The sequence below is a fragment of the Thermobia domestica genome, chromosome 3 (assembly GCF_964235325.1).
Source record: "Thermobia domestica chromosome 3, izTheDome1.hap1.1, whole genome shotgun sequence".
NCBI lineage: Eukaryota > Metazoa > Arthropoda > Insecta > Zygentoma > Lepismatidae > Thermobia > Thermobia domestica.
This window is the reverse complement of record NC_137456.1, coordinates 78,757,047-78,784,880: the sequence shown is the minus strand read 5'-3', so window position 1 is coordinate 78,784,880 and position 27,834 is coordinate 78,757,047. Positions and strand designations below refer to the sequence as shown.

Here is a 27,834-nt window from a genome sequence, read left to right as displayed (position 1 = left end):
TTTATCAAAAGTAAAACTAACTTTTTTATTTATTTATTTATTTACAGTTACATTTCACACGCATACACAAAAACACACTTTCGAATTTAAATTTCCCAACACACTTAAATTACAGGTTCTGATTTTGTCCAATTTATGCCTTCTTTTGTATTTTAAGAAATCCAGCAGTGTTTGAAAAATACTTCGCATTTGCCTCGTTGATTTTCTTTTCTGCTGCCTGGGGATTCACTATTTCCAAACCCTGAAATATACAATCAATATTAAATATATCATTTAGGAATCAGCTGCGTTTTTTTTAACGCTAAAAAAACTAATTAAATTTTGTTAAACTTCCGTTCGTATTGTTGCAAAATGTTCGAAGCTCTAATTTCCATCATCATCACCATAGGTATTCTGCCATTATTGGCAGGTCCATGCTCCACGGTCTTCCGCTAACCTCTTCGTCTTCATGTATGATTTTTCTGTTTTTATATCGTCCATTAATTGTAGTCTCCTTTGCCCTCTCCCTCTCTTTCCTGCCACCATACCCCCTAGCACGTCCCTCATGATACAATTTCTTCTCAGGCAATGTTCCAATGGAACATCTTATACTAATTTCCAACAATACGTCAATAATAATAAAAATAAAATTAATAATAATAATAATTTGTTAAATGGATCAAATCCTATTTCAAAATGCTACAACTATTTGATTTTCACAAACATGTGGAAGTATTCCGAACTTTCCTTGCTTCCTAAGTGTGCATATGAGTAATATTCCCGATTATTATTATTTTAAATTTTTGAAACAACAAAAGAAAAAAAGAAAAGAAATAGTTTTATTAGTTTGTGTGTTTCTAAATTTAGACAAGTCTGATTTTTCCATCAGTGAAATGAAAGGAACTGAATAAAGGAGTAGTCACGAGCTTTTAAAGTCTATTTTGATACTTATTTCAAAATAATAATAATAATAATAATAATAATAATAATAATAATAATAATAATAATAATAATAATAATAATAATAATAATAATAATGCTTTATTATAGTACTAGGAACAGCGCTCAGCCAATGTACGGCACTATGCAAAATTTTACATCAGTACATTTAGAAGTGTAAACATTAATAAAGAAATAGAAGAATAAAATGTTCACATACAGCTTGACTTTTTATCACATAAACTGCCGATATACGTTAACTCATGATATTGCAATTATCTTTACTTTTACTGAGCTTGTTTTTTAAATACAGTTCCTTAGCACCTACCTAAAATACTGTAGATTATGTATGCTTATTTACACACTTTATTCCCTGTTTTGTTGGAACATTAAGAACTTTCAACAAAATACTTTGTACTATATAAGCTTAAGTCTGTACTAATGTCCGATCATGACACACGTGTCTCTTTTTCAATAGGTCAAGCTTTAAAAAATGTGGTCCATTGTTCGTAATTATGGGTGCTAAATCGTATCTGATTTTAACACATGAGTGCTTTTTAAACCTCTTTTGCATTCGTTCTAATTTTTGAGAATGAACTTCAGGTACAGAGTTCTATACTGGACCGGTAAGGTCTTTAAGGTCTTTTTAGATGGTATTCCTAGAAGATACAACCGACAGCAAATTGGGTTTACAAGGTATAGTATAGTTTGTGTTAAGACACCGAAGTCCAATGGAACATCAGGCAATGTTATTCAGCGTAAGACGTTAATTGTTGATAGAACGTTAAAGAATGCTTAAGTAGACCATACTCTATGTTCCGTCACCAGGATGGAAGTAAAATTAAACGAAGTAGAGAAGGATCAAGTAATGATCAACAGAAGAGCACAAGCTCTAACCTTCAAGCCACGGAGCGGTTTCAATTTAGAAGATCTAGAATCAGAAGATCACCTATTAAGAGTGGGATATTGAAAAAAAAAAAAAAAAAAGAAAAATCTTCTGGTAGATACTGCTCATTGTTTTGTTTTACTTGATAAGACCGGGGGAGGAGGATGGGAAGTTTTAAGGAAACTGTGAATTATCGGATATAGTGTTTTTATCAGTTCACAATAAATGAATTCATCAAAGAGTTTCCAGAAGTATATGCGAAAACAGTGCATCGAATTGCAACTAACAAGCTGGGTTATCACAATCTGCGTGCGAGGTGGGTGCCAAAAATGCTGACTCACAAAGAGCAAAGAAAGATAGCTGCACGTGAGTTTTGGCCCGCTGAGGAGAGGATGAGAATGACATAGTGATGGAAGATGTAACCTGGATATCGTACGTCACTGGGGTGTCGAACCCGCAGTGAATGCAATGGCGGCACTCCAGTTCTAAAGCGAAGAAATTCAAACACAATCTGTTCACAAAATCACGGCAACCATGTTTGGGACCAAAAGGGTGTGATTCTGGAACCAGGACGAACAATTACAGTAGATGTGTATTCCCAAATACTATAATCTGAGACGTGCCATGCAAAAGCCAGAGGAATTTTAAGTTCTGGAATTCTGATCCATGAGAACGTCCACCTCAACACACAGCTGCTTGTACTGTTAAAACATTTAAATATTTCGATGGGAACTATTTAATCATCCCCATTACAGCTCCGATCTTGTTGCCAGAGATTTTTTCTTTATCTGAAAAAGTGGCTTGCATCAGTGTTTCAACAACAGTGAAGTGCTCAAGACAAAAGTTCTGGATTGGCTGCTCTCATGCGGACAATTTTTTACATAAAGTGTACAGAAGGTTTTACCACGCTACCACGAATATTTGGAGGAAGATTAGAATGTAGATGGATTATATTCTTCGGCCCCTTGCTTGATTGCAGAAAACTGCTTCTCGCTATATTTTAATATTTTCACTTTTGAGCAATCAACGTGAAAACCAGGAGTGGTTGATATTTGCAACTTCAGGTTTGAACAGAAGGTTAAGAGAGAAGATTGTACCTATTATTAGAACGCTAAATCGATTCCAGATAACAGTTTTTCGATTACTTGTTACCGCTTTTGCCCCATTAGTTCAATATTGAAACCGGAAGTTGTAGTAGATTTGTAGCACTTTCAGTTTTAATCGAGAGTTAAGGATGGGAATAATTTGTTCTTGGGACGCTTAATCTACTGGAGAAAGCCATTTCTCTCTACCTATTATAGTTTTGCTCTATAGCGATTAACGTTAAAAACAGAAATAATTAATTTCTACCACTACTGGTTTGAGTATCTGCTCCAAAAACTAACTCGATTCCTAACTTTTGTTCCTCTACATTCTGTAAAAATCTGATGATTGATAAAGTAATTCTTGAGAATTTTTGTCTCACAGACGGACAGGGTAAATACGCTGTATACAGGAATTTTGATAGATCAAGCTCTTTAACTAATATTTTGGTAAAATGAGAAGTTTATATTTGATATAAACCTTGAAATTCTTGTTTAGGCAGGAAAAGAAGACAAGTAGAGCAAATGAGTGAGAAATATAATCATTTCATTAATATAATCTTAGTTTATGAGTGTTATATGATTTTGCCTAAATTTATCATTGTTTGCTGGTTGAAAGTGAAAGGCAGCCATGTTGTAAAGAAACCATTTGTACTTGACACATGTTTAGAAATTTGAAATAAATCATGTTAATAATGCTATTGTTTGCTGTACTAACCTGGAATCTGTTTTTTTACTCTAAATCACAACAGTATTACTGCATTAGATTAATTTTCACAGATTTCTATGAAGAATTACAAACTTTATGACTAGGTTCATGCCATATGAATTCCACTTCCTGCCAGTAATTTATAGCCTGTTAAGCAGGCAGTTTTCTCTAGTTCGGAGGTTCTACCTATTATTAACGTCCTGTTGAAGATTTTTTTAAAGGAAAGAATTTGTATATTAAGACGTTACAAAGGTAGTTGTCTGAAGAATAGACATAGCCTATGATCACTTATTTCATTACTTAGCTCTTTCTTGTTGCATGTATTTTTTGATACAATAACTCAATGCGTATTATTATTTCGTATCCTTGATATTTGCTTTGAAGAAAATTTCGTAATAGTGGGTATTTAACTATCCCAAAAGCTTAGCTCTTGCCTTAGTTAACTGTCCCTCGCTACGTCGCCGGTAACTTTCATTATTGTTACGTCTGACTTTTGTTTCCATTATATTTGCTTTACAGAAGAGAATGCTGAATTTTCGATCTAATAGTGGACCATTATGTGTGTTGTGTTTACAGTAGCAAATACTAAATAAATAAAAAGCAAGTGTAATATATAAAATTTTGAAGCACAGGTTTCATTATATTCGGAGTATGATACTTCCATTTAAGTAACAAGAGAATTTTTAAAACTAATAACACTTACCTGTAATGGAGTGAATGCTACACTGGAAGCTGTTCCCGACACATGTTTCTTTACCGTTGTACTGCCGCCCCAAACCTGTTGTTGTTTTTGCAGATTTTTCTGTAGGGTTTTCGAAATACGAACTTTGGTCTTTTCATCGATCTGAGGAAGACGAATTCTTCCAGTGCCTGTTTTCCCAATGGTGCCACGGGTATAACCCAAATCTTCTTGATACGCATCATCCTCGATCTACAAACAAGAAAAACAATGAATATAAATATCCATACGCTCGACCACAAACCTGGAAAGGTTTTCTCAGAGAAACGTCTCTGAATACTGTGATAAAACTTAATGATACTGAATGAAGTTTCCTGTCTAAAGAAGCAATTACATGAGATTAAAATATTAAAAATATGTTCAAGAAAAGCTTAAATAATGAAAAAGTTGGCTATGTTGCATTTACCGTATACAGTTTACCATATCTGAAGGAACAGAGCAATAATCTAATACAAGTACCTTCAATCTAAAATACTAAAATCTAAAAATGATTTTTTTTTTCTGATCTAGTAAAGCATATAATGCTAATCAACAGAGATCGGATATTAGGTAAAATGCCTATTTCTTGATGGTAGAGATAAAAATGAACGCGCTGAAGTTCGTTTGAGAACACTATGTTCCAATTTCAGCAAAATTTATTTTGACTTAAACACCTACTACTCTCCGCATTTTCTTCAAAATAAGAACTTTACTGAAATAATTACACACATCTCCTGTTTAATAAAGATTTCCGTGTCTTCCGAAAAATTTAAAAATCACAAAGACTATCCAGATACCAAGCTTCATCCTGACACATGAAAAGAATGCAAAGCAACAAATTGAGCAAGTTATTGCGGCTAACAGACTTGTTAAACAAAAGAAATCAGTAAGTGTTCAAAAGTGAAAAGGTATTAATCGACATATTCCTGAGTGCTTTAAATATTCTGGTTACATCCATTAAAATAAAAAGATTGTTTTAGATTTTAGAAAGTGTTCTGTAGGTCAAAGATATACTAAAAATTGAGAACTAAAAAAAATACTTCATTATCATGTGAAATCTCAATAAATTCTTACGATAGAAGGCCAAAATGTATTACATTTAAAACGTACTTAATAATTTATCTGCTCATTCGAACGTGACCAACATTTCCTTTCTTTGGACTATTATGTGTAAAGTGCAGCTATAGTCATAAAATGTATGAAATAATTTATTCATTAGATATACTGTATATATGAAATAATGTCATGTTTCTTTAGAATAAGACGTTCTCTCTTAACACGATAGTTAATTGGGATGGCCAAAATTTTCCGGAATCGGAAATTTCACTTTCTGGATTTCGGAGAAAGTCGGATTTTTCCGAAATCGGAATTTTTTAAATTGTTTTTTTCCGACATCGGATTTTTTCTAAAATCCGGAGTTTTTCCGCTTTCACTTTCCGGATTTCAGAAAGTAAAAATTCTGGAATTGGCCTTCCTTAATAGTTAACTTCAGTGCCGTACGCAGAATTTCATCAAGAGCGGTTTCAACCTCTTAAGTTTATACCACTTCAAGTGTTCGTACACATATCTTAATATAGTAAATGTTAATTTCTGCATATACTGCTCAAGGGGGAGGTCAAAACTCTCAAAAATCTCTTGCACATGCGACTACTTAATTTCATTATTTCGAGTTATAATTTTAGTGTCTATTTTATTATTTATACGCCGTTTTGCCCATCTGCATTTCACTGGCTGAACCTCCAGCCTCTACTTATCAATAAACTCAAGAGTAAAATAACACTAAAAACGCATCTGCAATACCAAGCAGAACATAAACAACAAATAAGACAATCATTAAAAGTCTATTACAATACTGAAAATGAGTGCTCCAAAATTAAATCACAAAGAAAAATTATAATCACAAAATATACACATCCTACCAAATAAACCCCCACAAAAGTCAATTTTTCCTATATTATTCAGGTACATCCTTAATTTAGCTAAGAGGAAATACAATGAAGAAAGAAATGAAGAATAAAGTTACCTCTCCAAAGTTTAGTCTATTCGCCTGTTTCCGAAGCTCAGTCATCGCATATCGTTCCTTCATCTTTCGTACGTGCCTTCCACCCCTCTTCTTTCTGCTGGGGTCGATTGGTTTGGGAAGTGGCTTTACTGCTTTCACCGGAGGTGGTTCCTATTAAAGATGTACACATGAAAATGTCTTCTAGTGAAGAACAGTCGGTCACATTCGCGTACATACATATACTTAGCACTGTCGACAGTTGTCCTATATAATTAATCCTAATAATTTTAGATGTTGCAATGTATTTTATTCTGTTCATGAACACAAATATTGAAATTTATTTTGCAGTTGGAAAAAAATCAACAGCATCAGTAAATAAGACAGAACAAAATTATCGGATTGTTCAAGGCTGGCCATGATGATGCACCAATGATATTTTTAAGTTCCTGGAATAGCTTAGATTTAAAAAGAAATATCTACAGGGTTATTGCAAAATTCACTGAAGTTAGCAGAACCAATAACAAGCTATGGTCTAGCAGACTACGCAAGATGCTAATTCCACAGGCCGCCAAGGACAAAATCTCTCGAAATCCTGTGTGAAATCAAAAATCATGATCATACATGTGAAAATATCCCTCAAAACAATATCTCGAACCCTCAAGGTATATCTGTCACTGTATTCTCTGTGCAAGACAATGACAACAATCCAAGAAGTTAAATTTGTGATGCAACAGTTTGGAAAAAGAAAAATACGATTCATTTCACCACTGAGTGATTTCAGTGAACACCCGTTTCTAGTGATAGTGCTGAAAGTATTATTTTTAGGGAACATCTGAGGTCATTAGAGTCTCAGCTAAAAATGATTGGATGAAACTCCCTTTCTATACTGAGAATTTTAATATGGAATACTTCCTTCTGTTGAACAATGGCAACTTATCGAGCTATCTTGTGATTCAACGTTCAAGATATGGTTTCCTTCTATTTCCGTTACTAGCGTTTTAGTTCGTCTGAAGCTGTTTATTCTTAAATTTCAGAAAGTGCTGTAAGACAACTGCTGCCATTGCATATCTATGCAGGATTCATAGTGATCTGGTCCCTTCTAAATAGTTGAAAAGTGGTCAAAACACATGAAAAAGTGACCAAAATCTCATCGAAAAGCAACTTTAAACCTTGATGCCAAACTTGGGCATAAATTGAATTTTACATTATTTTAAATTTATTTCAACCAACATAGGGCCGGCTGGATGATAGCTGAAATATGTAATGTTTTTACATGTTAAGACTAAAAATTATTTTACTTAAGTTTGTTAGCTAATAAAAAAAATTGGGTTACTTGTGTTTAGAGATTCATTATTAATTACATATTTGCACGGTTCTAGAAGAAAGAATAGGCAGAGAAGCGCTCTCAAACCCACCTTGAGAGCTTAAGCACACACCACCTACCCACTGTGCTTTAGAAAGAATAAAGCTGACTTGGTTCACATGTGGTAGCAGTACTGAAGTTTTCACAAGAATAATAAGTAACAAGTTTCCATCTTTTTCCATTTATTTTTATAACATTTTCTTAGAAAACTGCCAATGCAAAATATAAATCAAACGAAAAAGTGACTTTATCCACCCCCCCAAAAAGTAACTTTTAATGACAAACTCGAAAAAAGTACTTTTAGTGACTAACTTAAAAAAAAAAAAAAAAAAAGTAACTTTTAGTTATGTGACTTGCTATGAGCCCTGTCTATGCGAGCCTCACCTTCTCGTCTCGTACATATGAATATCAAATACAGGAACATACTTAACCTTGAGTCAGATCTATGTCGGAATTATCCAGTTTTGATCCAGGCATACAGGAGCATATGTTCGAAAACACAGTATCATCCATCATATTAGTTGAGTGTTAATTCACATTAGGGCTACCTGGTATGAATGTATTTTTCCGAATATCTTCACTTATAACGGTACTGCATTGTTATAAATTACACATTTAATGTTGTAAAACTGTAATTTATCACTTTTATTATATGTAAATATATATTAAAAAATATTTATTTCACAGGGGAGCGCGGAGAATTAGCAGTTGTTCCAAGGAGTCCACGACATCAGAAAGATTGGGAAACGCTGCTCTATATTGAAAACAGACACTGAGTTTTCAACAGGACACTGCTTCTACGCCCACAGCCAAAATAGCATAGGAGTGGGTCACGAGCAATGTACTTGAGATCATTAATTGTGCAGGTTGTTCGGCTGGAAGTTCAGACTTTAATCCGCTGGACTATAATTTGTAGTATAAATTGGAGATGACGGCGTGTACTGAATATCACCTAAATGTACTATCTCTAAAACAATCCCTTGTTCAAGCTGTGAAACGATTTCCCCTGCAAATAGCGCACATTAACATGCATGCGTGGTCTGAACGTTCGTGACCTTTTTATTGAGAATAAAGGAGGTAAACTTGAATTCTGTGTTTCTCATGTTGTACTTTGATGAATAAATATGGTCGAGTTAATTTCTTTAGCTCTATTATTTTTGTAGATATGTACCATCTTGTATATGAGAAACTGAATGTATGGTAGTACTAACTTGTTTTCCTGGTCCGAGGAGTGAATATTTGTAATGAATGCTCGTTTGAATTTCGCAGGACACGAAACAGCTTGAATAGCAATACTGCATCAAAATCTGCCAAAAGCTTAATAATATCTAAATAGAAACAACTTAGAAGAATCAACACTTTTGACAACGATTGGTAACAATGAATTGAAGAATGATTAACCATTTCACAGATGGTCGTACATCAATGAAGAACGGACATTGTTCTCAAATAGCTGTAATAATAAGATATCGACCACGTTCCGGGTCATACAGGAATGTCGTGCATGTCACAACTTGCAGACAAGGTTGAACATACGGATTTGGTATTCGATTTTCAGAAAGAATCTGACATATGGATTCTGAATGATTATTAAAGTGACGTTATTGATATGGTTTGAAAACCAAGATACAATGTGGGAATATTTACTGTCGCCAGTATGGAAACATTTATCTCGAAAAAGAAATGCAAGAAAATCAATGTCACGTTGATTGTTTTTGTGGAGAGGTACATCACAAACACCCACCATCCTCCGACGCTTTTGTGATGCTGTGTGTCACAAACGACTTTACTTGGATATGGGCAGCAAATCTTAGCAACTGTATCAAGACACCGCACCCGCTCATTCTTTGCATCTGATTCAGGATTTCTTGGCCAAACACAACATTTCTCAGCTCCTTGAGACTACCTACTCTCTCAATACAGCTCCTTCTAATTTTGGCTGTTCTTTAAGGTGAAAAATGCACCATTAAGTGGTACAGTTTGAGTTACAAAAAGATACTAGAGAAACGCAACGTCCCAAATACTTTTAAGTTGGCGGGACTGTAGGAAGAAGTGTTTGAAGAGAATTAGCTTTCAGACTTTCAGGTGAGTAATTGTATATTTCTCGGTGAAAGTCAGTGATTCTTGAATAGAACAACAAACAATTTTGATTGGAATTAAAAATATCTATAAAAGAAAAAAAAACTAAGGGTATAGTGCACACAATATTAAAGTTTAGGAGAGAAAAACTACAAATTACTGGTAATATACACAAAATAAATACTATTGGTAGTTATAAAATGCATAATTGACAATATATTTACAATATATTTACTTTCTTATATATATATATATTCTGCAGCCTTCATTTTGTTCCAATGTTTCAAAATCTCGGAATGTTTCGTGTTTCATTTTAGCAAGAAAAGCATCGTTAAAACTAAAAGATGAAAACCAATGGAACTAAGCAAGTACATGAGAACATAACGAATTTAACAATCCTCTTGATTACGCCAATACATCATTCCTTGTATTCACACTTTGTTTCATACATACGTGATAATGCCATCAGGTCAATGTAGAAACTTTTGTACCCTATTAAATTCTTCAGTAGTTCTTAAAGGAACCGCATTAACATTTAAATTGGCCTCTTTAAACATTCATTATAATTTGTTTGCTAATCGTGAATTGTAGATAACAATCCATTTATTTTTCTTTTCCGTTTATTCTGTTACGAAGACCTTACTTCATTTAATGATACCCTGAACGATAACGTTTCTGACGAATAGGGAAGCACCCTGCGAATGCCAAAACTCATATTTTCTTACGAGCAAAACGAATATTTGAACTAGAATTAAGAGATGTCAGTAATTCTAAACTTAATAATAACCCAATATGAGAATTATCTAGACATTTAAAAGGATTCTTAAACAACCATTTAAATAAAGAAACGGCACGGGTTAATAAAAAGTCGAATTTAGAAATGAAAGTCAGGTGTTATGAGCCATAATTATTTTAATTTTATTATTATCTTCTTTACTGCAAGAATAGAGTCTGAATTAGGACAAAGTGGACAAAATATTTCATTCTCTAAAACCACAAAATTTGCAAAAGAACAGAATAAATAAATTAATTACATACTTAAAACTATGTTCCTTCTACTACAATTATAACTGGTTTAGTGAACAGCACGACTGGCATACATCTACAACAATGATACTTTATTCATCACCTAGTTACTGATTTTTAACAAATCCTCCATATCCACATGTAAGCAAGTTTATTAGTTTTCCTTAGTTTATTAGTTTTTTTTTCCCACAAATTCGGTATGAAAACAATGAACTAAAAGTAGAAAAACATGAGCGCTATCTACAAATTTTGAAGAAGACAAAACTGCATACACAAATAATGACCCAATATCTTCACGTTTATAAATCAGTAACTCCGCACATACCTGTAATTTATCCAGTTTCTTTTCAATTTCCTCCCTCAAGGATTTGCCAACAGAGCCATCGGGATATTCATGAGAGCTATCAACTCGTGCTGCTAAAGTGCACTTAGCAGCTACTAATCGTGCTGCTTTCCGACGTAGATCCTAGCCAAAAGAAAATGACACCACTTTAATTTCTAAGTTACGTACTGGCACCGATAACGAAGATAAATTAGGTTCTTTTTCTTCTTCGGTACTATATACATATTTCTATACAAATTAAGGATGTGAATAATCAGTTCCTTATCATCAATATCGATTACGTGTCGTGAAAAACAGATCGCTTGCATACGGCAGTCCCTAATAAGCATAAAATTCTTGCTTAACAGACTTTAGAAGTTTTCCTTAAATGTCCTTTCTACAACAGTACGTTTAGGTTCAAAATCGCCAACTTTACAATTGATCGCAAGACTTGTTTATCAAGGGTTCAAATCCCACTTATGGCATAGACGCTATGCATTGTTCTTTTACCATTTATTTCATTATGACCATAATGTTCTTTTACCATTTGTGATAGAATATATGCTGTTCAGCAAGTGGACTAGGTAGCGTAGTGGTTAACGAATCAGGACAGTAAGCCAAAGACCTGGGAGTAGAATCTCGGTAGAGTAATGCATATATATAATTGAATTCGAACCTACACCGGAACTGGTGTAATATTTCCTTCATCATATGAGTTTAGGTAACACTCTTTCAGAATCCATCAAAATTAATTTATATCGTATTGAACATATGACTATAAAAAAACATTTAAATACCGAAGCCGGTATCGGTATTTTTGAATACCGAAATATCGATATATGGAACCATACCGAAAACCGAAATATCAATCAATATCTGAATCAGGGTGTCTACTAAAATTCCAAAATGAGATTTCGTGACTTTTTCGTGACCTTTTCTTTACCATACCATGAAATTTAGTAATATTGTCAGGAGCGAATTTGGGTGCGAATTAGGCCGAATTTTCATGCATGCGATAGAAGTATGCTTCGCTTGCGATTTGCTAGCGTCTAGAGCCGATCACAGACAATTTTGGTGGCGAATTTTGACTTTTTATAGAACAAAAGTTTTTAATCTCTACATATATTTGTACAGATAAAAAAAAAATCGTGACCCAAAAGCTAAATTTCGTGACTTTTTCTTGACTTTCATAACCGTTTTCTGATTTCGTAACTTTTTCCTGACTTTCGTGACCGATAGACATTCTGTGAATGGTTTTTAAGGACGTTTTTCCTTATTTTGTCTCTGTTAAAGCAGAAACTTAATTCATCTTTTCTTTTCACTCTACATTTAAGTATATTATGGGCCTATATTGTCTTTCTTGCATAATATCTTATTACGTTTCTTGTATATACAAATTTATTTCATCAGAGCGCGATTCTTGTTTTATTTAGTTTTTTCTCTTTTTTTCAAAATGAAGTTACGTATTCTCAACTAATCTTCGGTGTTGTATAAGAAAGAAAAATATCTAACTCAAACTTCAAACTAGAATTTCCTCCGTTATATTACTGCTTTACACAGGTTTTTCTTTTTAAACAAAATAAAATTTTATATATATATATATTAATAAAACGATATTGTACGAAATTTTCCACTTAACAAGGGATAACGTACTGTAACATTTTAGAGATTGATTTAATTGTTCTTTCCAGACTTTCGACTTTAAACAAATCTATGTGACATCAGCAATTTTCAATTGCACCTATTTTGTCACTTTGCTGCGTATTTTAATTATTGTCTTCTTTTGGTATTTTAGTTTCTAGTATTTAATTATATCATTCTTTTGTGTGTGTAACTTAATGGTATTTCTTGGTTGGTTAGTTGTATTGTTGTTGTTTACCGTCCCTTTTAGCACAAAGGTTATATGAAATGTGGACCTACAGTTTAACGTAGGTTTCGAACCATGGGCTTCTACCGGGAATGAAAACGGACCTTTCGCGCGGAACACGCGTAGGATAACCACAGAGTATGAGTTGAGTTGATTTTGAGTTTAACGTCCCGTTCAGCAGCGAGGTTATATGAGACGTAGATTTACTGATTAACGTGGGATGTAATGGGAAATATACCCAGTGCTGTAGTACTAAAATTTCCACAGGGTATACGCTGTTTTGTGTACATCTATAATAGGTATAAAATACATATATGATAGCAGAGAAGAGGTTTTTAAAAATTAACAATGTAAAACGCACATAAAGGCTGAGACACTATTCTAAAGCATTTTACTATTTTCTTTATGGTACTCCTAAGATAAATCACTCCATTAAGAGCATAACGGTGTAGTAGCAGCTTACTGGGAGAAGGAATACAGAAAATCGCGCCCGATGTGTCAAAAGGTATTAAGAAAATTGTGGTGAGGAGTAGAAATGAAATGAAATGAAATATTTGAGTTTTATGTCCCACGGTTATGCCGGTTAGGCTAAAGGAGACGGTGATGATGAGAGATGAGTGAAATGGTGGAATGAAGAAAGTGGGAGGAAACGGGAGAAGCCCGAGAAAACCCACGAGCACGGTGTTTGTCCACCACAAAGTTCACTTGGCGGGGGCTGGGATCGAACCAGGGACCCCAAGCACCAGAGGTGAACGCTCTACCACTGAGCCACAGCACCCCCCTGGTGAGGAGTAGAGTGGAAATACTTATATCGCAGTTAAACAAGACTTTCATATGATATTCGCTGATCAAAACAACAAGAACTTAGACAGAATACACATAAGTTTTTTTTTCTTTCTTCGCTCTTCGTCTCTCTTTTGTAATCCTCCCACGTGCCTACATGTTTAAAGTAAGCATCTTTGAGGCAGGAGACCCGTGTCCAATTCCCGAGGGAAGCTCAAGTAGTTTCGGATTCCATGTTAAGCTGTTGGTCCACGTGTCCTGTAACCTCGTTGCTGAAAAGATGCTGAACTTAAATTCTATCTAGCTAATCTCTTTTATAATCGTAGGTGAGAAAAAATGAACTTTGCGCATGATCAATATATTTGAACAACGGCTAAGGATAGGATAGAAAAGAATTGATAGTCATTTTACCATTTGAGTCATGATCCGATTAAATAAATACGTAAATAAATATAAATTAATCAAAAGTATTATACGCCTTGAAGCAGAAAGTATACTCTAACGACTAAGTTCAAGCAGAAGGTGTACGGCGGTGTAAAACGTCTACAGTTTGAAATAGGAACTGTTCAAGTTCATGAATATATCATTCGATTTCAAAGTGCACAAATCCCTTACAAAATACAAAATAATTTTAGTTATGTTCAATGTCTCTCTGGACAGAAGTATACGTCAAGTACTTATACTTTGAAATTACCCTCATGGAAGTAGCAGGTTGACTGATGGTTGGCGGAAAATGTCACTAGTGTGTTTCGATTCTGCACACTAGTGATATCCCTGTCAACCAAATACAACTTGAACGATCACCCTTTCGAACTGTGGAAGTTTCATTACGATTAACCGTTTAAAGATTTAACACTTTGAAATTGGATGAAGACACCTTGAACATGGTCACCAAATCTATTCTTTTAGAACACGTTACAGTACTATTGCAGGATGGCACAGAAAAGCTTACCGGAGGCGTATCTTGTACAATGTCAGAATAATACACAAATCCTGTATGAGGTAATACTGCTACTTGTGAAAAGCCTGATAGCGTTCTTTTCTGTGCACCCAGGACCAGAACATTACAGGCTGGCATCTTCGAAAGTTTCGTTAAACCTCCAGCCACACCTGAAACATAATTTTGCCAGTTAAAACAATAGCCACAATAAACCTGCGCTCTTATAGATAATAATATATTTCAGAGAGGCAATAGTACACATATTATACAGGGTGATACTATAATACACCGACAAATTGAAGGAGATTGTAATAGATATGAAATTTAGCAAAAAAAAAAAAAAGTCTAATGAACATGGATCGAAAGCGGCATCGTTTTACAGTGAAAAGGATTCAAAAATCCGCGAAGGCGTTGATATAATGCCGAATATCTCACGGATGCGGAAAGTTGCTGCCGGGTCAAAAAACAGAAAATCGTACTTGACAAATGCAATGAGGTACCGATGGTAGCGGAGCAATTGCTGCAATACGGGGATCCCTACAGACAGATGGATAATTCAGACAAGTAATTCCCCATGCGACAGCGATATCCTTCCTTGTTAATGAGATATTCGGTATTATATCAACGTCTTCGGCGAGTTTGAACGGCTCTCACGGTAAAACGGTGCTGCTTTCCACCCATGTTCATTAGACATTTTTGCTCAATTTCATGTCTATTATCACATCTTTTAGCTTCTTGGTGTATTATCGTACCACCTTGTATAAACATTTGAATCACATTTATATGGTCCATCAGATACATTTTATTGTAGCACTATTTAATGAAAATGGGTATCCATCTTTAAACGATCTACCTCATACATGTAGGATCATAAATGTTATATTTGTTCTTAATACTACGAGGCAAAGGTAATTCCTAAGTCATTTTACGAAATTTAATGCATCCCGTCTGATAAACAGCTGCTCATTTTCTATGTCTACGTAATTAAGTAAATTTTTATATGATACAAAAGTCATTACAGAATCTACGAAGAAAATAATGACAACAAAAATAACTATATCACTCAAATATGAAGTATAACAACTACAAAGTAATGTGACATTTTGATATATGGTTTCATTAGAGATATAAACTAAGTGACATATTATTGCATGCAGTGCAACAAAAGCAATCACGAACAATTCTACTCACCCATGACTTTTGCAGCAGTGGAAGCACCAACAATTATCGACAAATTTGGCGCAATAAACGCCATTCTACTTTCTACGTATTCATAGATTCTTAACTTGAAATTATTTAATTCTATTGCCATATCGCACGCCTCACATATTCTCTCTTTTTCTTCTTCAGTTAGCAATTGCCTGCAAGAGGAAAAAGGAAATAATTGTGACAGATACTTCGATTGACAAATTTATTTCATATTATTTTATTCGAAACCGTTAGAGCTAGACAAACCCACCACAGATACGAATCCTGAGCAAATTTTAGTGCTAAGTGATTGCCATACACAGCCATTCCTATTTAAAATTTTGAAGTTGAATCCAAGATGGCGGATTTCAAGACGACCGCCGGAAACGCGGTATGGTCTGATATTACCCCTTCCCTAGTCTATAACAGTGTAGAGACGTTTCATTCCTGCCTGTCGCGTATTTTTAAATTTTATTCAACTGTCCTTAGAACCTTGGCCCACTATATATATACAGGGTATTTTAAAAAATCCGGAGCCATATGCTAAACCAGTTATGAGTAAAGATACGAAAAAGTGGAAAGAGGAAAATGCATAGCTTTCACTTTGAAGTGACCGAGATTTTCAAATCGGACCATTTCTATGGGATCCACATGACTAAGGTGTCCTATGTTAAATGAAAGAGCTACGTTTCCAGTTCAGCACGCACAAATGACACATGAACGCGTATATTGTTCCTAATGAGAAAGCCTAGAACACTTCGAAGCAGTTTCCCAACATCCTGTACTGTTGGTATGGTGAGGGTAAAAGGAAATAGCCTGCTTAACTGGTAACAGTGCCTTTTTATTTAACATGGGGAGCCTTACAATTGTGGATTCCAAAAGAATGGCGTGATTTGCAGAAGTCAACATTTTTAGAGTGAAAACCATTACTTGACAGAGTTGGCCTACGGCCCAGGACTTTTGATACCCCGATATTAATCACGAACTATAAAGACTACATTCCAAAGATGAATTTTATATAACACAGAGGACTGAGTTCAGTACAACCGACAAGTTAATACACTAACTAAATAAGACACTAACTATACACTAATAATAATATAATAATACACTAATTTAATACGAAATTTCTTAAAAACAAAATATTCAATTACTTTATATGAATAAATTTATAATAGAAGTGAGTAACAAAAAAATCTCGCTCTTCATGAAGTACATATTAATAAACTAATGGTTAAATATACAGATGGAGTGTGCTATCATTCCACTTCTTTACATAAAAAGGATCTTAATATTAACATAGGGTAGATGTGAATGTCTGGAATCAATTGTGGTACTGTTTGCTGATTTCAGGTAATCTGTGGCACTGAAGACAACAAAGCCCAATACGAAGCATTCACAGAAGTCAACGCACAGTAGTGTATTTGCAAACTCCGTTTAAAAACTTCGGAAACAGAAAATGAAATGAAATTATATCTTTTAGTTTAACGTCTCACGATTATGCCCTTTAGGCTAAGGGAGACGATAATTAAATCAAGTGAATGATGATGGAAGAATTGGTGGGGTGAGACTGTGGAAGGAAACGGGAGTACCCCGACAAAACTCCGGATATGATATTGTCCACCACAAACTCACTTGGCCGGGGATCGGAACACGAACCCCACGCATCATAGGTAACCAACCTACCACTGAGCCACCGTGCCTCCCACTTCCGAAACAAGATCGATTATGTCTACTGAATAGCTATTTTCAAAATCCAAGTATTTCTGATGTTATTATTATTATTATTATTATTATTTTAGGTCTATTCAGTTTATTATAATATTAACAGCTTTTATTCTGTTGCACACAAGCAAGGATTGTTTATGTCATCAGCTAAAAGGGGGATATCTTCAGATACCAAACAAATTCTATTTCTATAAGCTACTGTAAAACAAGAAAATAAAAGGACATATATCTACACTAAATGCAAACTGTAAAGAGAATTTAGATATGGAAAAACAGAACACGCCATGTTAAAAATCTAGTTGAGCAAATGTGCACTAACTTTAGTAATAAAAAGAATTACAAAATCTACACGTACGATTTTTAAGTTATTATTATTATCAGAAAATTTAACATAATATTTTAATTAAATTCTTTACCTCCTCCTTAGCTTTACAGACTCAAGAAAAATTCTAGATCAATTCGCCTTTCAGGTCAGTAGACACATTACGATATGCAGCATCGTGGCAGACCAACGCTAGGTAAAGACATCTGCATTGTATGCCAGTTCTATGAATACACATACATAAGAACTTCACATCAATTCTAAGAAGTCAATGGGGATGGAGCACGGACAGCAACGAAATCATATTTTCCTGTTTCCGGACACTAAACTGAGAGAACGCTATCGATGTAAGGGAACCGCGATCACCAGATTTCACTACTATAGTCACTGGCATTAGGGATGCGCACGAGACAAGATTTGTGGCTGTTTCGTCTCGAAAATGTGCTGTAAAAGTGATGTCTCGACTCGAAAAATGTACATTTCTCTATTAGAAGAGCCGTGTCTCAACTCAAATATTGCCAGGAAAATCCTGTCTCGACTCGTCTCGTGCGCATCCCTAACTGACATACTGGCAAGCTTGAAATCTAAAATGTATAACTGGAAAATTCTAAATCACTTACAGGAATAGCTGATCTTACTTGTTAGTCTTCACATCTCGAAGTGAATTCGAAGAAAGAAGCTAGAACGTTTAGAGACGTGTGTTGAGAATAACAGCGAACATGCCAAGCATGTTCTGAATTAAACTAATGTGTTGTTTTTCATTGGTCCCAGACTTTATATCACCCTGTCTATAAAGCAAATCACTTACCCTTGTGTTGTAGAAGCTGTAACGGAAACGACCATAATAGTAGCTTGAGTGAGAAACTGTTGCAGTGCTTCATTATTTTTGGCTTTGTCCAAGTCATTACCCAATTCTTTTACAGTCATCACGTATTCTAATGGACCAACTACCAACGATTCCAATTCGGGAAACCTCTTCGAGTACTTGTCTCTGGTAAATCTGTGAATAATAGCTGTACAATAATAATTTGAATTAATTTCATGATATTTCTCTTAAATTTTATATTAACTTATTGGCTATTATCGAGAAGATCTTTATGGAATAATTAAGTCTCATTTTTACACAATACAGTTCGTTGCTTTATATTATGGTTGTAATTAATTTTCAAAACGCGAATCTTAAAAGCAAAACGAGCTGAAAATAAATTGTACAGTGATCAGCAAAATGGATAAATAATATTGTCAGTAACTTCCAAACGAATTTATAAATTAGAAAAAGTTTACAGTAATGTACAGAATATTACATTCCTTTTATATTGAAGATTGAATTCAAAATTGGTTAATTCTTTCCAAAGTTATTGCTAAAGTATTTGTATATTCAATTTTGCTGGTGACTATGCGCAATCCCTAAAATATTAATTTAAATCACGAAATTATTTAAAACGTAACCAGGGCTCGAAAAATCCGGGCGACTGGCAATACGAGTCTGGCGCCTAGGTTTTATTATACTATTATTATCATTATTATTACGTTGGAAGCAAAGGACGCTACAGTTCATGCACGGTATCAAAACAGAAAAATCGTACGTGAAGACAAAAGGTTCGCCGAAGATCGTGCGTGAAAGCGTCTCAGTTGCAGCAAATGACCTGTCAACAATGGCAGAATACTTATGATTATGAAGTTGATGATTGCCAGTTTTTGCCTGTCAGCAGTTCTGATTTCTACTTCTTGGAAGGATTAAAAGAAGAAAAAAAGTACAATAAATTCGTCAGAAAGTTTAAAGTTTCCAATTTAGTTTGAATCTCAAATGTATTTAATTCCTTGAGTTACAAGTACTGCCTTACTCTATGCTGTGTGCATCTGCGTTTGGCTTTAGAGTTTGCAAAATGTTTTTGCTTCCGGATTAATCATGCGACATCAAATACTCAACTACAGTATCTGAAGCAATCGCCACTGACGAATTATTTTATCACCGATGCGAATGACTCATTGAGTTGGAACCATCCAATTGTATTTTGCATAACAGTATCTATCATTTTAGCCCAAAACATGTAGGCATATGTATCAAATTTTATTTATATTACCATAACGCCTGATTTTCAGAACCGGCACCTAGGAAAGAAGAAAATTTTCGAACCACGAACGTAACAAAATTCTGAATTATTTGCAAATCTCAATTAGCTGGTTTAAAAACTATCTAGAAACAGCTTTGATGCTATCCGCTACGTATTAAAATACAATTTTCACCCAAATGGTATAGTAGGATACTGGAAAGCATTTTTTTTTTTTTTTTAATGTTAAATTACTAAAATCAATATATCTTATGACACAAATTATCTATTATCTAAGACACAGAACTGCATATAGAAATTTAGTAACGGCTAAATTTTCACTCCCACTCTTATCTCTAAAGTGGAAAGTCGCGATTTGGACACAGGTCTTATCGATGAGAACCACAAAACTGTTTCCTTATCACGCATTCAAATGATATATTGTTGCCATCAGACTTAGGAAATAATCATGATATTATTATACGAAGAACAAAAGGATGTACATCTGCTATTTTATATACACACTTTAAGTACAAATGACTGAGCAACTATAAAATATCTATGAATAAAAATGAAACTACACTTTTGGAAAATTACATAATGTGAACAATTAAAAACATTACTACTTCATTCATTCACAAAAGGTTAATTTTGATTTCAAATATGGACTATACAATTTCGTGAAAGTTACAGTATTTAATATATGTATGTGTTTTTCACTTGTTTACAATTAATTTTAAGAATTATACTTGAACTTAACTACATCAAGTATCCAAATTTTAAAAAATGGAGACAAACGGAAATAATTTATTTATTAAAAAAACTTACTGATTTCATTGTCAATATCTGCTGCTACATTGTTTGCTTCAACAATTAGTTGGTACTCTGGATCAGATTCAACTGGTCCAACAATATCTTCGGCACTTCTTGTCATTTGAGAGTATCTTTCAATTTGTGCCATTATATTTTTTAAACGATGCGAATCGCGCAACGTCGCAAGCTGACGAATAGATGTGATTTTTGTTTCTGAAAGAAGACATACAAACGTTAATTATACAGATCTTTTTTCCATTTCCTCACTCTCGACTCGAAACAATTACTATTTATTTACAAAAGAAAGATTATACAATAACCTTATATACCAGACTCCATTCGAAGTATATTTTGTGCAGTATTAATTTCTACAGCACACAACACTAGTAGAAGGTTTACAAGATTTGAGCAAGGCACTTTATACAACTTTTCTTTAACATACTGAGTTTTCAGATGCTTAATAGTTTTAATCATCGTTGAAAGGTATGCATAAAAAAAATAAAATAAAAAAATTGAAATCAAATCTTTAAGTTTTACGTCCCACGATTATGCCGGTTAGGCTAAAGGAGACAGTGATGATGAGAGATGAGTGAAATGGTGGAACGAAGAAAGTGGGAGGAAACGGGAGAACCCCGAGAAAACCCACGAGCACGGTGTTTGTCCACCACAAAGCCCACATGGCGCGAGCTGGGATCGAACCAGGGACCCCAAGCACCGGAGGTGAACGCTCTACCACTGAGCCACCGCGCCCCACATGCACAAACAAAACTAATGTCTTGATAGACAGTGTCGTTTCCTAGTGCATGAAGAAAATATTCTAAAGGACAAAAAAACTCTCTAAAGAGATGTCTAATACACACGAAACAACCAATTCGGAATGTTAAGAATATTAAAATGACTCATAACTTAAAATACACCTAGAAATAGGCTAATATTCTTAAAATACGCATTTACCTTCAACATAAGCGTTTGCACAAGGAGTGATCAATCAGTACCGTGAATGCAGGTTTGTACAGGGTCATCTATCGATGTTGTATCGACTTCAACTAGTAAACCCGGTAGCCTAACAGTCAGTGTCGCGTTTGAACGAGTTGTCGCACGTTAGTTGGCTTCCAGAGGCAGAAGAGTAAGGACGTGCTAAGTGTGTTTGTCGCGCATCAACATTAAGTTTTCTTGTAAGCTGCAAAAAAGTGCCAAAGAAGCTCAAGAAATGGCGCGAAGCAGTGGCGAATGGCGATGAAGCAGTGACATTGAAAGTCACCGACATCAAAAACAGATTAAAACGTGCACAAATGATTTGTTCAAAGAAGTGAATGAGTATTCGAGAGCTTTCCGAGGAACTAAACACCCCGTATGGGTCCGTGGAAAGCATTTTAACCGCCAATTAAATGGGCAAATGGCTTCCTTCTTTACCACGAAAACGCGCCGAGCCACACCTTGCTTTTCATCCACGAGTTTTTGGCTGAAAAAATATTTCTCTCTGTCCACATTCACTGTGCTCTCCAGGTATAGCACCATGCGACTTCTGGCTCCTCCCCAAAATTAAAACCATGCTTAAAAGAAAACGTCTTGATACCATTCCTGACATTGAGAGGGCCACGACAGAGCAGCTGAATGCCCTTCCAAAAGAAGCCTTCCAGAAATGCTTCCAGTCACGGATTCAACGTTGGGATAGGTCCATTGCTAGCCAAAGACAGTACTTTGAAGGAGATCAAATCAAATTCCATGTAAGCTTATTACTTTGTTTCTAATAAAATTATTCACCGTATCTTTTTGATCACACCTCGTATATGCGCATTCGCATTAAAAAAAAAAAATCCGGACTCTACTCGTAACAATCACTGAGCAGGTGCATCAATATTTGTGTTCTCTTCCTTGTTTATATAGCTTATAATTTAAGCATATTTTTTTCTATTGTCTTCGAAGCGTTTAAGGAGAATGGGTTTGGCATCTAGGATTTTACACAGGGCAAATGTTAGTATAAAAAACTGCTTCCTTACGGAACCTATACGATGGAAATATGGTATATAACAGAGAAAAAATAATTCTTAGGAACTATACATAATCTGTAAGAAGTTAATAAATGTTAATATAACGTTTATCTGTTCTATTACTCATTAATACAACACATTTCATAATCTAACATTGTTAGAGAAAAACGTTCTACTATTCGGATATTTTACAATTTAACGGTACATCGGAAAAAAGTTATAAGTGTGAAAGTCACTATCCCCTATAAGTGTGAATTCAATGAAAAGTATGAGTATGTGGAACTGAGCCTGAACCGAATCAGAGTCCCTAGTTTATGGTATCGATGTGACCATACTTTCAGACGACATAGTCTGTACCACAATTAACAACCGACATCAAGACTAGAAAAGAATTAACGAGATTGAAGGAACAGACTGAATAGCAAATAGGTACCACACCGCTACGGTAAGCTGGTTAGCTGGAGACCCTGATTGTTTCTCGCACCTTTCACGCTTGAATTTTGATCGATCCATGAAGCAACCTGTGAATGCTAAAAATAAATATATGGGACAAGAATGGACTTAAAATCAAAATACAAAAATTACTGAAAACACAGTAATGCGGTTCTTCAACTATTTAGAGACGTAAGAGAGGGTAGTGAAAACAAGTGGGTTTAGGCAATGATAGGGGTTTCAATAGCACTTGCCATCGTTTCATGCTAGTAACGCTCAACTTGTAAACATAAAATACGGCTTCTGTACACTGTGCAGAAAGACAATGTTGCAGTGGCCACCTAGCAGGTCAGGTTGGTAGGTTACACGCTCGTTATTTTTGTATACTTCTATAAAACTCAAACAAGATATGTAACAACCTTGACATATACACGCCATTTCTACACTCCCTTTCCGGCCACTAAATCATAACAAGTGTACCTCTCCACTAAAAAGTCCCTTCCGAGCCGCTTACAACATTAAAAACAAGCAACAACAACAACCACTTTCTTATCTTCAAGTATTTCTCTCAGAACAAAATCTCCAAAGAACGAAGGAAAAAAAATTCTCCAATTCACCCGGTAAATTTCCTAAAATTGGTCCGATGATACAGAGCTTAACCCCATGAGCCAATATCTATTTAGAAAACAATCATTTGCGAGAAAGGATGCGTATAAATCTTACCTTGAAAACTGGTTTATCTCTTAGTTCAGTAAGCTCCCCAACTGCCTAAGATCACGAACATAGAAAATTATCCTACCGATAATCAAACCTACATGTTTTAACCTTTCCAATCCATGGGAACGCTTACAGTATATACAAATTAAACTATACAAGAAATTGTAATTCTTTTATGTACATAAATTTAAAATAAGGTTCAATTTTTCTCTTACATAGAGATACTTCACCCTTACCTTCTTCCATTTGCACGACGTTGTTACTACTTGATGGCTCCACCTCTGGCGCCATCGCGCTATCAAGAAACGCTTCCTCAACATCATCTCGATCTTCTAAGTCCGCCAATAGTTCATCCGCTAACGACATTTTTCACTTCTTAAGGACAGACACTTCTGTAATAAGAAATAATATACTTGAAAATTAGGTCAATTTTCTGTTATTTCTATATACACTGCGATTAATATCAAGAAAAAATATAAGTGTCCGAAACTAGTTTACAATCATATACTTCATATATACCAACCACATACTCTATATTTTCAGCAGTCTCTTTCTGCCCTGCTCTGATTTCATTAAACACGCAATTTGTTCCTAAGTATAGGTATCATGTAGTTTAACAAATTATACTTAGGAAATTGATGCACTACCAGTATCGGTACTTAACTTACTTCTTAGATATTTTTCAAAAAATTCTCGCAAAAACGTGAAATCTCAAATTAAATAAGCAGAAAATATATATTCTTTTCATGGGTTAAGTTCCAAAGTCGGTCGTCCGTTTCTAGTAACATTCCGAAAATTAACCGGGAAGAAATGGATAATTTGCTTGTTTGTGTTGCTGACATGTAAGGAGAGCGGAAGTTGTATTTACTTTCTTTCTAAGCAGCTATAAACACGGAATTATTTGGCAAACGGAGGGAATTACTTCGCGCAAGGTTATCATATGGTTGGATTGTAGGAAAGTAACGAGCATTTGTGTTCTGAATATGACTGCACGTGACAGACGCTCCAGTTGGTATCCCTGAGCAAAGACGAGAAATTACACTGTTAAATTTAACAAAATGAGTCTAAACTTCCCTAACTCTAAGCTAAACCCACCGTACTTATCCCTATCTTACTTTACTCTACTTTACTCTATTCTATTATACCCTTTTAAAGCAGTCTTTAAAAATTGATTGTCTTTAACTTTTTCGTAGCTATTATTACGCTTTTTGTTGAAAACCAGACGGACGACCAACTTCGGAACAAATTCCCTTTTCAATTGCGCATACATTCTAATATATCATGGTGCATCGCATAACGAAAAACATGCTAAATAAAGAAAGTAAAGTAAATGTTTAGCGGAAGTCCAGAAGTACATAAAATACAAAATTTACAGGGAAAATGGAAGATGCAAGAATTTAAATTCAACATAACTAAATCTAACCCAACCTAACCTAAACTAACTTACTTCGGTATTTTACGCTATGATACGATGTGTTATTCAATATTATAATACGGTCAGAATGTAATTTTAAGTATTGTTTCAAACCAATTTTTGAAGACTCCACCGTTCGTTCATGTCTTCAAGATAGTGTCTTGTCTTTTTAGACTCAAACAGCAGTACACCCCCTTCAACAAATCCGTCATCGCCTCCGATATGTAAACGTATTAAAGGTTTCCTTTGTCTGTGGGTTTTCGAAGACCCATACTTCGTCCTGATAAACAAAAGGATAGCATTTAGTACCTCTTCCAAATCCATCGACAGCTTCGCAGCCGGTACTGTGACCTAAGTGATTCTTTGTAAACGACCTCGTCTATGCGTATGCTCTCTATCGCTGATGCGCCTGCTTTTTACGGAGCACCCCCTCGCAGCACTCCTGCTCTGACTCGGTTAGATATCATTGTGCTTTTTAGTGGCCACCTAACACAAGTTAGTTGGTGGTTTTCGCACTGCAGTTTTTATGTCATACGTCTGCACTGTATTTATATCCGTCACAGTTACAAATAACGAACCGTAATAATTACTAAGTAAGTTAGAGTCACTACCAAGTGATTAAAATGATTTGGGAGAGAAACTAAACAGAACAAAAAAAAAGTCTTATTTCCTGACGTAACAGACGAGTCCACCCACGCTGTTTTAAGTAGCGTGTCCCTTATTTACCGAGACTTCATCTAACAAAACTTATGTTCCTATTTCCTCCAATGACGCAGTTGGCGAAGGTAATTCACACGCCAGAATGTAAAATTGTCTCTTTCAGTGATAATGTTTCTGCTACATCTCTTCACAAATTCAAACCCGATATCTATTTAAAATGTCATACAAACTCGTTCTCTACAAGGTGGAGAGATCGCTGATGTCGCGGTTTATTAGCGAAGAACAAACTAGGCCTATGCATGATTCACAAAATCATCACTCTTATCTAACACGGAACTAGCACATTTCCTTTTCTTCTCTGATGTCACTAAAGTACGTTTGTCGCGTTTTTCTCTACGCACAATTTGAACACTCCCCCAAGATATTCCCGTAAATTCTGACATAAGGTCGTATAAATTTCTCACTGCTAATTCAACTGTTATTCGCTGAGCTTATTAAACACATTTCTAGCATAAGTTCCTTATCACCATTATGTAGTTTCCCTTGTTTGTAATTTTCCATGCCACTCGTGGAACAAGGATTCGTGCCAGCCATCTTTCCAACTTGAAAGAATATTGGAACTACACGGCCGTAAGCGCGCAGATAAAGAACGCCAGTACCAACATTCAATAACTACAAATTGGGACAGTACATATTTATAATTACACTATTTCATTACACAACCATCTAATACCTTACTGATTTTATATGAAATCAGGATTTGGCATATAGGGAGTACAAATGCAGCCTTACACAAACCATCTGGTTTTTCTTTCTTGTATTTTATTTAAACTTATTCTATAAGCAACCATCCACTTTCAGCACGTATATGTTTGCATGGGGCTATTGCTTCCTAATACATTGCCACTCAAAGGAAGCAGAGGTAAGCAACCAATCAAGAGATATGATGAGTTCTACTGATAATCAATATTTGCAGCACAGTGTATATATATATATATATATATATATATATATATATATATATATATATATATATATAAAGGCGCAATCAAATAAATAAACACTATTTTTTATAGATTTTACCTATCAATTCGGGAAGGTTCTAGAACACAGGTCCTCCCATATAGGTTAGTACCTAGGTTGGTTCCTTTCTGTACCAAAGTTTAAATTTAATTCACATAGTATTACTGAGCGAGCGTTAACGAGTGAAGGCGGGTGGAACCCCACAGGGCACGTTGTTTTCTGTCTTTAATAGAGCCAAATGAGAAGGGGGACCTGTTTCAGCTTAACGTCCCACGTTATGCCGTTTGGCTAATGGGGACGATTAAAGCAACTCAATGATGATAAAATTGGTGTAATGAGAAAGTAGGAGGAAACGGGTGCTCCAAGAAAACCCACGGACACTATGTTGTCCGCCCTTAGCCAGGGATCGAACGAGGGACCCCATGCACTAACTCTGTACCATAATGGGTTTACCAAATAATGTTTAATTTTAAATCAAGATATACATACCGCCCTGTCAATTATGTGTTATGACCGTTCAATTGCAAATATTGTTCGGACTTATTACATTAGTTATTTTTTTAAAAAAATCAAAGTTCTAGTTTTGTGTGTGTATACTGTTATTTTAAACTCTTCACAAAGAAATACAATAATATTGACTGTAACTTACACTCTTCACATTCGTACATAAATCGTTCATTTACAATCCTACAACGGAACGCGCTTGCCTCTTGTTGTTATCTTCCGCCAGTGGTGCCAACAAAGTTGAATACAAATTCCCTCGTGCTGGTCTAAATTTTCCCCTAATCCTTACACAGCAG

At 35.0% G+C, this 27,834-nt stretch overlaps 1 protein-coding gene across 1 annotated transcript; it reads right to left on the bottom strand.

Moving 5' to 3' along the window:
- On the bottom strand, positions 1 to 27,834 carry Prp31 (pre-mRNA processing factor 31). The gene is made up of 10 exons (XM_081751159.1): positions 27,684 to 27,834; positions 24,174 to 24,329; positions 20,813 to 21,010; positions 18,742 to 18,946; positions 15,887 to 16,056; positions 14,708 to 14,865; positions 11,109 to 11,249; positions 6,337 to 6,486; positions 4,299 to 4,526; positions 1 to 241 (listed from the first exon to the last, which is right to left on the bottom strand). The coding sequence occupies exons 2-10, from the start codon at positions 24,301 to 24,303 to the stop codon at positions 134 to 136; spliced, it is 1,488 nt and encodes a 495-aa protein (XP_081607285.1). The 5' UTR covers positions 24,304 to 24,329; positions 27,684 to 27,834; the 3' UTR covers positions 1 to 133.

Excerpts from the sequence above, each read along its gene's own strand:
- Prp31 (XM_081751159.1), bottom strand. The coding sequence starts at position 24,303 with ATGTCGTTAGCGGATGAACTATTGGCGGACTTAGAAGATCGAGATGAT. Across the intron at positions 4,527-6,336 it reads ATAGACTAAACTTTGGAGAG|ATCGAGGATGATGCGTATCA; the intron begins GTAACTTTATTC and ends TCTTGTTTGTAG. Across the intron at positions 242-4,298 it reads TAGCATTCACTCCATTACAG|GGTTTGGAAATAGTGAATCC; the intron begins GTAAGTGTTATT and ends TGTATATTTCAG.